The sequence below is a fragment of the Vespula pensylvanica genome, chromosome 15, assembly GCF_014466175.1.
Source record: "Vespula pensylvanica isolate Volc-1 chromosome 15, ASM1446617v1, whole genome shotgun sequence".
Taxonomy (NCBI): domain Eukaryota; kingdom Metazoa; phylum Arthropoda; class Insecta; order Hymenoptera; family Vespidae; genus Vespula; species Vespula pensylvanica.
In genome coordinates this window covers 580109-594794 of record NC_057699.1, presented here as the reverse complement: position 1 = coordinate 594794, position 14686 = coordinate 580109, and the positions used below count along the sequence as shown (strand labels likewise).

Below are 14686 nucleotides of genomic sequence, written 5' to 3'. Positions count from 1 at the left end.
CTTCTTTCCTTTCGTTTCCTTTCTTCTTAACGTTTTTATCAAGGAAATTGTTTTCACCAAGGGAAAACAACAAACAAGTCGAAGAAGAAGCTTTCTCTCGTGCAACTAGAATAATTAAAAGTCTCGTGATCCTCAAAGGAGGATGAAGATGGAAGATCAAAATTTTTCTCAAACGTCTGCTTCCCTTTCTCTCTCTCCCGCTCTTTATCGCGAGTATAAGGTAAAAAAAAAAGAAAAAAGAAAGAGGGAAAGAGACTTTAAACGAACGTTTTTGCACATTCACGTTCACGATTTTTTTTAAAACGAACGACGACGACGACGACGACGACGATGACGAGTCTCGTGAAAATCTCGGTTCCATGAAATTCAATTCAGTAAATTTATTTCTTAGACACATATATATATATATATATATATATATACACACACACATACACACAGAGAAATATAAACGAAATGAAAAGCGTAACGTATTACCGGGTCGAGCACGAAGTAAAGCGAACACGAGCCGATAGATTTGTAGAAAAAGAAAGAGAAAGAAAGAGAGAAAGAGAGAGAGAGAGAGAACGAGGAAGGGTAAAAGCGGGAGAACCAGAGAGAGAGAGAGAGAGAGAGAGAGAGAAAGAAGAAGAGGAAGAGGGATGTAGCAGAGGTGATATAGATATATGTATGCATATGGATGCACCAGACACCTCCTCCAACTTCCCTTCTTCCCGCCATCACAGATTTCTTTCTATTCGTGGAACTCTCACGTTCCTCGAACGAACACGTCGAATCTATACAGACTTTCGTCTTTGCATGGAAATCATTGTATGGATTCGAGATATCGAAAGGGAACGACCCCGTAACGATTCGTTGTTTCTCTGAAAAAAGAAAAAAAAAAGGAAGAGGAAGAAGAAAAAAAAAGTCATCCTTTAAAACCCATCTACTTGACGCTTAAATAATAGTTTTCTCTCCGACCATGTGATATAGATTTTAAAAAGATATATTAAATAATAATCATCAAATAATCATCTTCTCTTTCCTTTTCTTGTATTTTTCTTCTCTAACGATGGTAACGACGATGGTATTATAGTAATTTAAAAAAATAAATAAATAAAGTAAAAATAGCCCGTACGCGATAGAGGAAATTTCAATCAAGAGATATAAATTGCGATATAAAATTCTATTCCTCTTTTTCTTTTTGATAAGGACGATAATAATAATTGTAATAACAATGCAAAGTAACTTCTGGCAAAAAAAGAAATATATATATATATATATATATATATATATATATATATATAAATGAAGAAGTATAATATAAATTATGATATAAATATTATATTCTCTTTTAATTACTCTTTTTAATAACAACAAGATATCAATAATGATGATAATAAACGATTCTAACGACAATGGAAAATAATCGTTAGCAAAAAAGAAATTTAATTAAGAAATATAAATTACATTATAAAAATTGTATTTCTTTTTCTTTTTGTTACTTTTTTTGATAACAACGATACCAATAATGATGATAATAAACGATTGTAACGGCAATGCATAGTAGCCTCTAGCCAAAAAAGAATATATATATATATATATACAAATGAAGAAATATAAATTACGGTATAGAATTGTATTATTTTATTACTTTTTGTAATAATATCGATATCAATAACGATAATAATAATAATTATAACTCCCTTATCAAATAAACTCTATCAAAAATAATGTCAGTAAATAAATACAATCTCTAAAAAATTTTTTTCTCTTCCTTTCTGTTCGTTCATTTTTATAACAACTATACTGATAACGATAATAATGACCGCAACGATAATAAAATATTGTCCTGTAACGAGGAGAATGTCGATCGATAAATATATAATAATAATAATAATAACGATTGGAACGATAGTAAAAGAAAAAAAAAAAAATCTTTTAACGAGTGCCAATATTATTAATCAATAAATCAAATAATGATTTAATAATTTTGTTATCCTCTTCTTCATTTTAAATAACAACGATATTATCTCATAGCAATTGCTATTATTAAATCGTTATTAGTATTGTTATTAATAAAAAAGAAAAAAATGTTATTTTAAAAAGAAAACTAAACAAGAAAAAAAAGAATATAAGAAAACAAAACTTTAGATAATTTTTTATTGATCTATAAATAAATATTCAATAAATAAATGTTATGATTATTATTTCTTAAATTTTGTTTGTCTCTTTTTGTTCATTTCTTTCAATAATAACAATACTATCATAACAATTCGTTGCGTCTATCAAAATCTTTCTTTAATCGTTTTATCGATACTCAAATAAATTTTTACAAATATAATATAAATAAACAAATACAATTTATTTATAATTATATATATATATATATATATATAATTCTATTTAAAATCAAGTTTCGATTTTATCTTAAATAATTACTCAAGCCAATTAAAATTTTATTTCAACATATTTTATTAATTCTTCTTCGATTTTTCTTTTTAATAATAACGATAATATCATAAAACTACATTTCTACGATAAAACCTCCTTCTTAAAACGTCCTGTCGATGCTCAAATAACCCACTTCAAATACAATATAATTGAATAAATATAATCTATCTAAAATTCCATATAATTCTATTTAAAATCGAGTTTCAATTCTATCTTCAAATAATTTTATCTGAACCGATAATCATTTAGAATTTCATTTCGTCATATTATCATTATCTTCCATTCCTCGCATTCTATCGTTTTTTTTTTTTTCTTTTTTGATAATAATATCGATAGAAAAAGAAAAAAGAGAAAAGAAAAAGAGAAAGACAAAAATCGAAAAAAAATAGGAAAACGAAAGAAAGAAGGAAAAAAAGAAAGAAAGCAAGAAAGAAAGGAAGAGAGTATCGAATAAATTCTTGAAAAAAAAAGTCCTTTCAAGGAATCGAAATAAAAAATAAAAAGTGGAACTCGTGAAGAAGTCTATTTTCTTGAAGTACCCAACCGATCACTTCGTTGACGCTCGATAAGGTCGACACGGTCGACCAAAGGAAGAACCTTGTATCGTTCCTATCGCGAGGGGGTGTATCTCCTTCTCCTTATAACCGCGAAAAAAATCGCCCGAAGGCGATGAGTGAATTCAAAGGAGATGAAAAAGAGAGGAAAGAAGAGTGAATCTCTTGCTTTTTTCTTTTGTCTACGTTCTCCGTTTCGCGATCGTTGTAGATACGATATCAACGTCCTGATTTACAAGAGAGTTCCCTAGATACATACATACATACATACATAGATAGATATATATATATATATATATGTATATATAGAGATAGATTATAAATGAAGAACTGCTTGAATCAATATCTCTTTTGTTAGAAGCAATAAAAAAAAAGAAAAAATATATATATATGTATGTATATACGATTTGATTGTAAATGAAGGACCAGTTGAAGCAATATCTCGTTTGTTAGAAGCAATAGAAAAAAAGAAAATATATATACGTACATATAATTTGATTATAAATGGAGGACCAGTTGAAGCAATATTTCGTTTGTTAGGAGTAATAGAAAAAAAAATGAAAAAATATATAGAACAATTCGATTATAAATGAAGGACCAGCTGAACCATCTGAAGCAATACTTCGTTTGTTAGAAGCAATAGATAACAAAAAAATAAAAATGGAATATACATATATATATAAATTTATAATTTGATAAATGGACCAGCTGAAGCAATATCTCGTTTGTTAAAAGTCATAGAAAAAAGAAAAAAATATATATATATATATATTAAGGAAAATTGTTTCAAATATTTGTTTATTTTAATATCTCATGTATTAATATTTCGTTAATTATTAAACTTAAGTCCATATTCGTTCAATAATTTGTCAAAGATAATCGATTAAAATATCTAATCACAATTTAAAAAAAAAAGAAAGAAAAAGAAAATACAGTATGTTCCATAAGAAAAACTACATATCGTCGAACTTTTCAATTCTATCGAAAATCTCCGGTGTTATTATTTCGTACTTTTAAAATATATTTGACACGTGAAATTCATAAAAGTTTTCTTAATAAATATCTCTTTTCTATTGATCCTAACAAAGGGGATATTAAACTGGTCGTTAATTTACGAGCAATGTCTATACAGGGTGTAACGAAACTACGCGGTAAAACTTTGAGAAATAGATTTCTCGCGTGTAAAGAAGAAGAAAGAAGAAAAAAAAATAGACTCTATCAACATGGATTCGAAAATATTTAATTTCTAAAATTACAAGATTTTCAAGTATGATCTTAGTAGACTCTAACAATGTTTATTTGTTGAAATTATGACACTCTGTTGACATTTCCTTACATGAAATGTTCAAAATGTCCACCTTCTGACTGAATGAAAGCCTCAACTCGTCGTCTCATTGAGTTACGAACACGCTCCAAAATTTCTGGCTTTGAAGCTTGTTAGATGTTGGTTGGAGTTTTACATAGTGTGTGTTATTCATTCTACTGTGTCGGTGAGATAATGTACTCAAATGAATGCATTCGCGTCAGTGCATTTCGTTTATGGTTTGCCGGATGGCAATGCACTAAAATCATACTTGGAAGTCTTATAACTCAGAAATTAAGCATTTCCGGATCCATCTTGATAGGACCTATTGTTTCTTTTCTTTTTCTTCTTCTTCTTCTTCTTCCCTAAATACAAGAAATCCATTTCTCGAATTTTGTCCCATACTTTTGTACCCAAGAGAAAAATAAAAAGGAATTCTTTATAATAGTCGATGGAAAGCGAAAACGAAAAAAAAAGAAACCGATAGAGACATTTGGAAATAGAGAGACAAAGATAAATGAAATGTTCTCGTAAAAGAAAAAAAAAAAAAAAAGAAGAAGGAAAGAACAAAAGGAAAAGGAACAGAAAAATTCATAAGGATTAACGTTATCTAAAAATTGATCTCAAGAAGGGCGATTAATCGTTAAGAAAAAAAAAAAGAAAGAAAAAGAAAAGAAAAAGAAGAGAGAGAGAGAGAGAGAGAAAAGGAAAGAGAGAAAAAACAAGAAGGAAAGAAAGAAAAAAAGAAATCAAAGAAGATAGCAAGAATTAAAAAGCATGCGCTAATTTACTTCCTTCAATTTTCCAAGTTCCGCAAACTTTAAAGCAGGAAACCTTTATTTGATCTAGGTGAACCTTCGTCGAGTGATCCTTTATCCGGCTGGAAATTAAGCGCGATATTTAAATCCACCGTTCCAAGCACGAACGTGTAATAGTGACCCGTTGTTTGCTTATCGTTTCTCGTTGACTCTAGAAAATCCTTCGCCAACTTTTCGCATGACATTGGCTACTTTCTTTACTTTTAAAAACTACGCACGTAAAACCTTGTTTCAAAAATTAACAGATAACATTTAAGAGAAGGTGGGGGAGGAAAAGTGTTCCTTAAAAGAGAGAAAGAGAGAGAGAGAGAGAGAGAGAGAGAGAGAGAGAGAGATCATTGTTTTATTCCAAAAAAGAAAGAAAAAAAGAAGAAAAGAAAGAGATAAAGAAAATCTACGATATTATAATGAAGCTGCCATCGATAAAGAACAACAAACGAAGCGCGTGAAAATCTACAATATCGAGATCGTCTTCGAGAAACGTATAAGTACTACGTCGATATCGAGATAGCAAGGAAGGGATCATTAAAAGTTGCCACGGCTCCAATTGCACCGTGAAGAAAGGAGATACGTAAGTGCATTGTAGTAAGTATACTGCCCGGTATATGTATTAAATAGATACGTACGTAATATATGTATATACACACGTAAATACATACGTAGATTATATATATATACAAACTTGTATGCATGTGCGTAGCATACGTGCGTACGCGACGTACTCGATGAAAATAATTGTAGTAAAATATATTCAAGAATAGACGAATAAATTTGACGAAAAGAAAGAAACCGATCGTACGTATATTATCCAGATAATATAATTATATCTATTGTTTTATTCGCATTTGATAATCGTTTGAAAATAAAAACAAAACAAAAAAGAAAAGAGTTATATATAGACCATCGAAAACAAATTAAAAATGTAAACTTGGACGATTACGCCATATCAATTTCGATGAAAATAACGCTCTAGAAGATTATTATTGAAGCCTAGTATTGGATTAAAAGATTTTAATGAACGAGGATAAGTGAAGGGAGAAAAATAATAAAGGTTAAGACATTAAAAAAATCGATCGATATGAAATAATTAAATAATAAACCTTTTAGCGTGCGAGAGTAATCACACTCTCGGTAGATCGTATTCTTGAAGATGTCCCGGGATTATCGTCGCGATCCTCCATCGCTTATCGAAGGCGAGTAGCAGTCCTAGGACACCTGGTGAAGTAGAGAATGCGTAGAGAGAGAGTGCTGGCTGGCCACGCGGCCAGATCGTTTCTTCGAATCTCTTAAATTCGCAGTATTCTTCTTCTGCGTTGAAGAAAAAACGACGAGGAAAACGAAGAATTGGTCGAAGATGATGTGTGTGTTTGATGTACGTCCAACCTTATATATATATATATATATATATATATATATATATATATATGTATATATATATATATATATTTCTTGCCTTTCCTTTTCTTCCTCCTTATCACAAGTTCGTCTTGTCACTCGATATTTCTCTCACCTTTAATGAAACATCACATAATCTACGAATAACGAGAGGGAGAAAAAGAGAGAGAGAGAGAGAGAGAGAGAGAGAGAAAAGAGAGAGAGAACGCGTTGTAATGTATATTATAGTGCTCTCTATCGTTATTATGCGAAATGAGTGATTGAAGTCGGATCACAGAAATAATAAAGAAAACAACCGTTGCACGTTCGGCGACCGCCGCGGCAAGACTAGGGTCTGCTCCCCGGCCGGGGTAGCTACCATGGCAACCCAACCACCCTCGGTTTTACCTTCTTCCTCCCACTCGTATAACGAAACCCTTTCTCTCCGTCTCGCGCAGCTACTACCCACCGTGTATGCTTCGCCACCACGCAGCTTCCCTACTCCCACTACTCCGACACTCTCACCACCGTCTCACCAATCCCCACTCCCACTCCCACTCCCACTCCCACCACCATCACCACCACCACCACTTGTCACCCGTCGCCACCACAGACGACGCCACCGTCGACGATGTCGCTTCATCCAACTCGGTCAGAATTTTCGTTTAGAAAGCGCGAGTCTCTACTACTAGCTTTCATTGTCTCTATCTCTCTCTCTTTCTTTCTATATATATATATATATATGTATGTATATACATATATATATATATATATATCTTTTTGTTTTTCTGTTTTCTTTTATCCTTTTTTTTGCTTTCTTTCTTTCTTTCTTTCTCCGATCGTTCGATCATGACGATAACGTTTCAACGATGACGATGATTTCTTCTTATCCTTAACAACTTCTTCTTCTTCTTCTTTCTTTTTTATTTTCTTATTTTTTATATTTTTTTCTCTCGATATATACATACATACGTTGTTTGCAAAAGAAAGAAAATATTGTTCTCTTTTTCAATGAAATCGATCGATCGATCGATCGATCGATCATTTTTCGAATCATTTTTCTACTCGTTTTTTTTCATTCATCCCTCTTCCCCTTGAATTCTCTTCCACTGTAGTCGTCGCCAAAAGGGAATATACATTACCAGTTACGGTACGTACATTCGCCTGTATTATTTTCCACGGATTAAGGTGGGTTTACATCGAATTGACGGAAAATAGAACGAATGTCATTCCGATCGAGGAAGCCGTTATCGTTCGTACTGATTACGGCTAGGTTCTTCTTAATGGGCTCGAGAAAATTTTTTATTTCATTCGATTGCTCTACGATATCTTTTCGTTGATATTACGTCTTTTTTCACATTATTTTTTTTATATTTTTTTATTGTCTTCGTAATTTCTGTTTCTTCTTCATCCTCTTTACCTCTTCGAGATTCTTTAATGATCAATTAAATTTAATTTTCGCATTTAATAAAATCGTATTTCTTCGATTTCTATCATAAACAACGTCGAACATTTTTTTCATCTAATATATTGTTTTTATTAATTATAATAACCCACAGAAAATTGCAATTTGTCAATTTTCTCTCTCTCTCTCTCTCTCTCTCTCTCTCTCTCCTTCTCTCTTTTTTTGTTCGTTTTTTGATAAACGCGTTATCTTCGCGTCGCAGATTCATTTGTTTTCGACCTCATTTCTCCAACTTTTATCTCAAAGATTTATTTTACCTTCATATACGTTTAAATTTCGCTTACGTATTCATCCTTTTAACATTTATCCTTTCTCTCGTTCATTCGTTTCTTTTACCATCACTTGGAACATTATCGTCGAGTTTTTGTTTAAATACTTCTTATCGTTTCTTTGGGAAATAATCTATTCCCTTTGATAAGTAGATTGTAACGGCTGATCTAAGCTGGACTTAACTTTGAGAGATATCTAATCCAAAAACTTTAAATCCACTTAAACCTATGTCTTAATTACATAAGTTGTAATCAATTCTTTTGTAATTGTTATTTCGAGAATTACATTAGATCACGTTAACGAATATTTTTGAAATTTCGATTATTATGAAATTAATCGATCAATTAGACTTTTTAATCGCAAATAATACGCGCGAAAATAAGGACATTTTAAACACGCGTGTTATCGAACGTCATCTGTTGAGTGTAACGTTAACTAAAAACATTACTCTAATTTTGAGACTCAAATCTTAACGAGTAAGATATTCTTCTACGTGTATATACGTTTTCTATGCTTCAAATTAAGTTTAAGCGTGGCAGACGACAGAGTTAAGGAAATCCGGTTGAAGTTGTTCGCTTGATCTGCTGGCACTGCAGTGACATTTCGTAGCTAATGCACGACATTTGTTTATTACGCTCGTTTCAGTTTTGTGTATAATAATGTTTATCATTACGGAAAATAAATGAGTTCTTTCACCTTATAAGCGAGATAGATCCATATTTCTGTAGACTTAAATAAGGCGGTTATGAGGCTTCCGTATCAAAAACTGCCTATTGTACGATATTTTTCCATTATTTTTAATTTAATTTATAAAAATCGTTATGGCAGAGAAGTGTAAGGTATGTGTGACAGTGAAAAGCATAAATTCATTTTTATGAGCTTTCAAAAAAAAATAATATTCATGAATCAATCATTTTCTCATAAATATGTTATGCTGGAATAAAGCACAAAGAATGTTTATACGTGCATTTATTAAAGGTAGTGTTTGTACTTTTACGACTTGATTAATCTAATTAAAATTTTCTTACGTACTTTTCGTTTTAGGAGTGCGGCTGTGAATGCACAAAATGCACGGAGAAAGATGTTCAACAATGTGACATGCACTTGCATGTAGAAATAGAAAATCTACGTCAGCGCTTATTAGAAAGAGATAATCATATTATAACAATGGAGACGCAATTTTTAAACGAAGCTGAAAAATTTCCCAACGGAGAATTGGCTTCGATAAAAGAAGAAATTCTTATTTGGCAAGAAAAATATCAAAGGTTATATGAGGCGCATAAAAGAGTTCAAAAGGTCAACCAAAATCTCGAAGATAAATTACTCAGAATAGTAGATAAATGCGAGAGCGAGAAGGGTACCTTCACAAAAGATATAGCTACGTTATCGCATCGGTTGGCTGATGCAAATTATACTATACATCGCTTGACGCAAGATAATGTACATACTCTATATTAGGTTATAAATATAAAGAATATAATTTATAATCATACGTTTTAAATAATAATTTTTAATTTAGGAAAGGTATAGAAATGATGTGAATCTGGCTATTCAACTACTTCAGTGTAAGCCTTCCAATTTTGTTGGACAAAAATATGATTCGGTAAGACGCAGTTTGTAATAATATTGAGATTTATCAAAAATGTTATAACATTAAGGTATTGATTTTTCTTTATTTAGCTGCCCACTGAAGTGCAAGCCAAAGTTCAAACATATATTGCCCATAAAAGATGTTCGAAAGATTCATCACCGCCCAATATGAAAAGCATAATAGTACCTATATCAACATTTCCTCCTACAGCAATGGTTTATAACGTATCTAAGCAAGGAGTTGAAAAGCATAGCGATGAAGATGATGTTGAGGAATCTAAGCCTCCCGTTGATATTGTGTCGGCTGCTATTATGGCTAAAGTATTGGAAGATAGAGAAAAGGAAAGAATTTTTGCTAAACACTGTGATACGTGCACATGTCATAAAAGTATTTTATTGGTCGATGCTGAATGCCAAACGGTAAATAATTCTGATGCTTGTAACGAATGCACTTTGAGACATGTACAAATTGAAGAAAAGCATTCGGAATATGTAAACAAAATTAATAAATCGTTTCAATCTAGAAGTAATCAAAATTCTAATGCAAATTCGATCTTTCAAAAACATGGCCAAGATGCTATTGATAATGGAAACATCCATTTTCATAATAACAGTGATTGTACAAAGTATTCTAATTCCATGCAGTATTTATATAACGTTAAAGATAATAAACTTGCTATCAAAAGTAATAAAAGTTTAGCAGATTTAAGGGATGATAATAAGAAGGATTCAATGCGTCAAGACAATATGGAAATGCATATGCAGGCTGAAGTAATAAATAACGATAAGCAAACATCTTTAAAAAGCAATAGAAACACTAATATGTCTTCTAATATAATAACCAATATACCTACTCTTTCTACTACATCTGTTACCTTTAATAACATTACATCAACTAATACTGCTATTAACATTAATGGAGATAAATCAAAACAAACACGAACAAATAGAAAATCTGATTTTCTAATAGACTCAAAATCTAATACAAGCAATTGGGTTAAATATGAAAAAGAAACTTCTTCGTGTTCTTATACTATGTCCGAAAACACTACAAAATATTTTAGCAATAAAGAACAAACACAAATAGACATTATTAACGATAGATTATGGAAAAATGAATGGATAAAAATAAAATCAGATACGAATACAAAAGATAGAAATAATGATAATATTACTAACGATGCTGGAATAGATATTATTAATAGTAGAGATTGGAAAAATAATAGAATGTGGACGGAGCCTCAAAATCCTGCCCATTTAACCTTGATTGAAGTAAAAAATATAGATAACGTAATGGGTCACAATGACTGTAGACAAGTGGAAATAGCTACTAGTCCAAGTTTTAGTAGCGACAGTGTTGTCATTTCAACTTCCGATCCTCCTAGTAGTTCTAGCGATATTCTACAATCTTCTAGTGGAGTACAATCAATTAATTCTGTGAATAATCAAAAATCTAATTCACATAATCATACGTTAGGTTCAAGATCCTGTCTTGTACGATTAACACATGGATCAAAGAATGTTCTAATAGATAATGATGGACACTGTAAAGCTACCTTATTTACAAACGCAAATAGTAAACCAAATGCAGCTTTAGTACATACAAAGAAAGCAATTACGATTGGATCTGAGAGATCACCTGCTATTACTAGCAAAAAACATTCAGTTCTATTACAAGATAGTAATCAATTACAAAGAGTAGCAGAATGGGTTCAATCATCTGTTTGCATAGAAAATTCTGTACAAAATAATTTAAATGGATTAAAAATTAGTGATAATAGTGGAAACAAAGAGGAAACCTGTTTGTTCACGTATGCGAATGAGAAGTCTTCTAATCATAAATCTTTTCAACTACATAGCAACCAATGCCACGATATAAATGAAAAAGAAGAATTAAATAAGGAAATAGATGGTAATAAAGAGATAGATTCTTTGCTCCCTGTAACAAGTGTTGGTAGTATGGTGGACGATAAGGACAAAGATTTAATTACATTTGATATACCTAATGAAGATGAAAAGTCACATTCATCCGTAAATGATAAAAATTCTAATGATAATAGTTATGAAGTTAAGATTACAAGAGAAATGGAAGAAACGTATTTAAAGTTGGCAGCAAGTTTAGATCCAGTCACGCTTAGTTTATCCGATGCAAATAACAGTGACATAACAATTGAAAAATATAGGAAAAATTACAAAAGGCTTCATGCCCAAAGATCTCACGATAAAGTAGGATCTATGACTTAAGCATTTTGGCTGTTTTGAAAGATTGCTACTTTTGCAGGAAGTTCCTTTAATGATATCAGAGTCTTATTTTTTGTAAACATGATAAACTAAGGCTGTACCAAGTTGAGTCATTTAGAATGGAAGTTCTACATGTACATGTCAATGCAAAAGATTAAATAATTTTTTGATTTAAGTAATAGATAATAGATTCTTATTGCATATTAAAATCTGGAAGGATACCTGAAGAGAGTGTCTTTGTATTAACTTCGGCCTATAGCATTTACTTTTCATATTAACGGATAGTACTGGAAATTAGATACAAAGACTTATAGAACTATAAATTACTAAAATAATTTTTACAATGTCGCTGATAATTGTTATTCCTTATATTGATATCATAATTTAACAGAAATAATTCTGATCTCTACTAATTACTCATAAACTGATTTGGCATAAATAAAAATATTAAAAAGGAAAGGAAAAAAGAAAAAAAAAAAAAAAGGAAAAATATCTTAACGAATAAAAAGTTACAAATTATTGTATTAGTGGTACAATACTACTAATATAAGAATTTCAAATATAAAAGATTATTCTATATTATCAGGCAAAGCGATTAAAAGAAAAATTACTAACTCACAAACATAATGCCGCTGCTAAGAGCTAATCAGTAAAGCTACCAATAATGAATAAGTGATGGATTGTAAATGTCGAGCAGATGGTAATTATCCTTGCACAAAGTATCCGTTGCTATCCAGCAATCAAGATTATTGTAATTATTAAATAGTAACCAATAATTGCTAAATCTATATGTTAGCTAATCTTATACTTTTTTTTCTTTGATGCTGCACTATTATCATTGGGAGGCACAATAGTAAGCAGGTCAGTAGAATCTACGGGACCTTGGGCTAATCGCCCCACCCCCCCTCACCCACACTAAAGACGATTCTTACAATAAATAATATATTTTCCGTTGAATGTGTGTGTATGTATGTGTGTCTGTCTGTGTGGAGAAACGACAATATTAATATTAACTTAATCGCGTTCGAATGATATATTTCGATTAAAATTCGACAAAATCAAGATATATATATATATATATATATATATATATATATATAATATTAAGATGTTTGCGAAATACGCAAAAGGATTTCTTAATATAATTATTATGGTTTCATACCAAAATTGTTCGTACATACCTAATACCACTGAAGTAATAATTAAGTTTACGAATGCTCATATTACCAAAGGTGAACTACACTTGTTACAAAGTTACTGTAATAAGTCTGCTTGAATAAATGTGGGACAATAGCTCTGTATTTAAATTGATGCGTCGTTTATTTGAATTATCCTAATCCACTTCCAGCAACATTCAAAAATGAAAGAACATTCTATCATTTAAATTCAAACCAAAGGGTATCAATTTCAAAAATTTTTCTTTTGTTTACCCGGAAAAAAAATTCTATCTTTGTAAGTTATTTTTGAAAGTAAATATATTAAAAAAAAAAATATGATACAAATAAGTATTATTTTATTATGATTCGTATATCTTACAAAAAAAAAACCAACTGTATATTTATAAAATACCTTTATTGAATGTATAATAATCTTCATAACATAAGTACTCACCTTGCATGTCCATGATCAAGTTATATAGCCTTTTGGCCTTTCCTTGTTCTTTCTTTTTTTCTTTTTTTTTTCTTCTCTTCTCTTTTCTTTCCTTTTGTCGACAACGTATGCGATAAATAAGTTTTATATTTACTATTTATCTTCTTTAAATACTATAATACGAATTAACATATAAAACGCGATCGAATGTTTATGTCTTATGTAGAAAATAATGAAAAAACATAGAGGATTAAATTATTAAAATTATTAGATTATTGAAATATTTAATACGTTCAATTCGAATCAAATGTCCGATAAGTTTATTATAGTAAATGGAATATCTTGTATATTCCACTTACAAATGTCAACGTAAAATAATTACGAATAAATCATTTATTCGCTACGTTACAGATATAAATCAATTATTAATAATCACGACAGTATAACCATCGCAAGTATTATCTCCTCTTAATCTAATTGTATACAAATTATTAAATATAATAGATTTAAAGAAAAAAGAAAGAAAGGAGAAACAAAAAAGAAAGGAAGTAGAAAAAAAAAGACGAACGATTACAAGATAAGAACGATGAATTACTTTTTCAATTTTAAAGAGTATGTAAGAAAGGCAATTAGTATGAAAGAAAATTTATGGTCTGTTGCGCCTAACGGATCTAGCCTTATCGATCGCGGAGCAACGGAACTTAAGAAATCAAGTGATCTATCTCTCTTACGTAGAAGGAGCCCCAATTATTTGGTCATCATATTCGTTTTCGTTAAAAATAAGTATGTACCAAGAAATTAATTCGAAGCTTATATCACGAACAAGTATGTTTCATTACCGATAACGATTTTTTAATTTTTTCTTTGTGCATTTTCTTTATTATTATTACTATTATTATTTTTAATATTAATATTATTATTGTTATTGTTATCATTAATTCGATAGTTTTAAAAATATTAAAAACTGAGTGCTTTCTTCGAGTCATTAACCTTTTCAAAACACGTGTTCTATCAGAAGTAAGCCAAACATCGATCGAGCTAATTTTAA

General features: G+C 30.4%; 1 protein-coding gene across 4 annotated transcripts; it reads left to right on the top strand.

Annotated features, from left to right (window-relative positions):
• The first annotated feature begins 8736 nt into the window (after nt 1-8736).
• Nucleotides 8737-12964, top strand: LOC122634720 (transcription factor stalky). Of its 4 annotated transcripts, none has more exons than XR_006328459.1 (5): nt 8737-9056; nt 9262-9657; nt 9737-9820; nt 9898-12748; nt 12903-12964. XR_006328459.1 is itself a non-coding variant. In XM_043823936.1 (4 exons), exons 1-4 carry the CDS (start codon nt 9039-9041, stop codon nt 12049-12051), a joined length of 2652 nt encoding a protein of 883 aa, XP_043679871.1. In that variant the 5' UTR covers nt 8737-9038; the 3' UTR covers nt 12052-12964. The 4 variants fall into 4 exon arrangements, 2 of the variants coding, with proteins under 2 accessions (XP_043679871.1, XP_043679872.1); XR_006328458.1 differs by having other exon boundaries at nt 12894-12964; XM_043823936.1 differs by having other exon boundaries at nt 9898-12964.
• The last annotated feature ends 1722 nt before the right edge of the window (nt 12965-14686 follow it).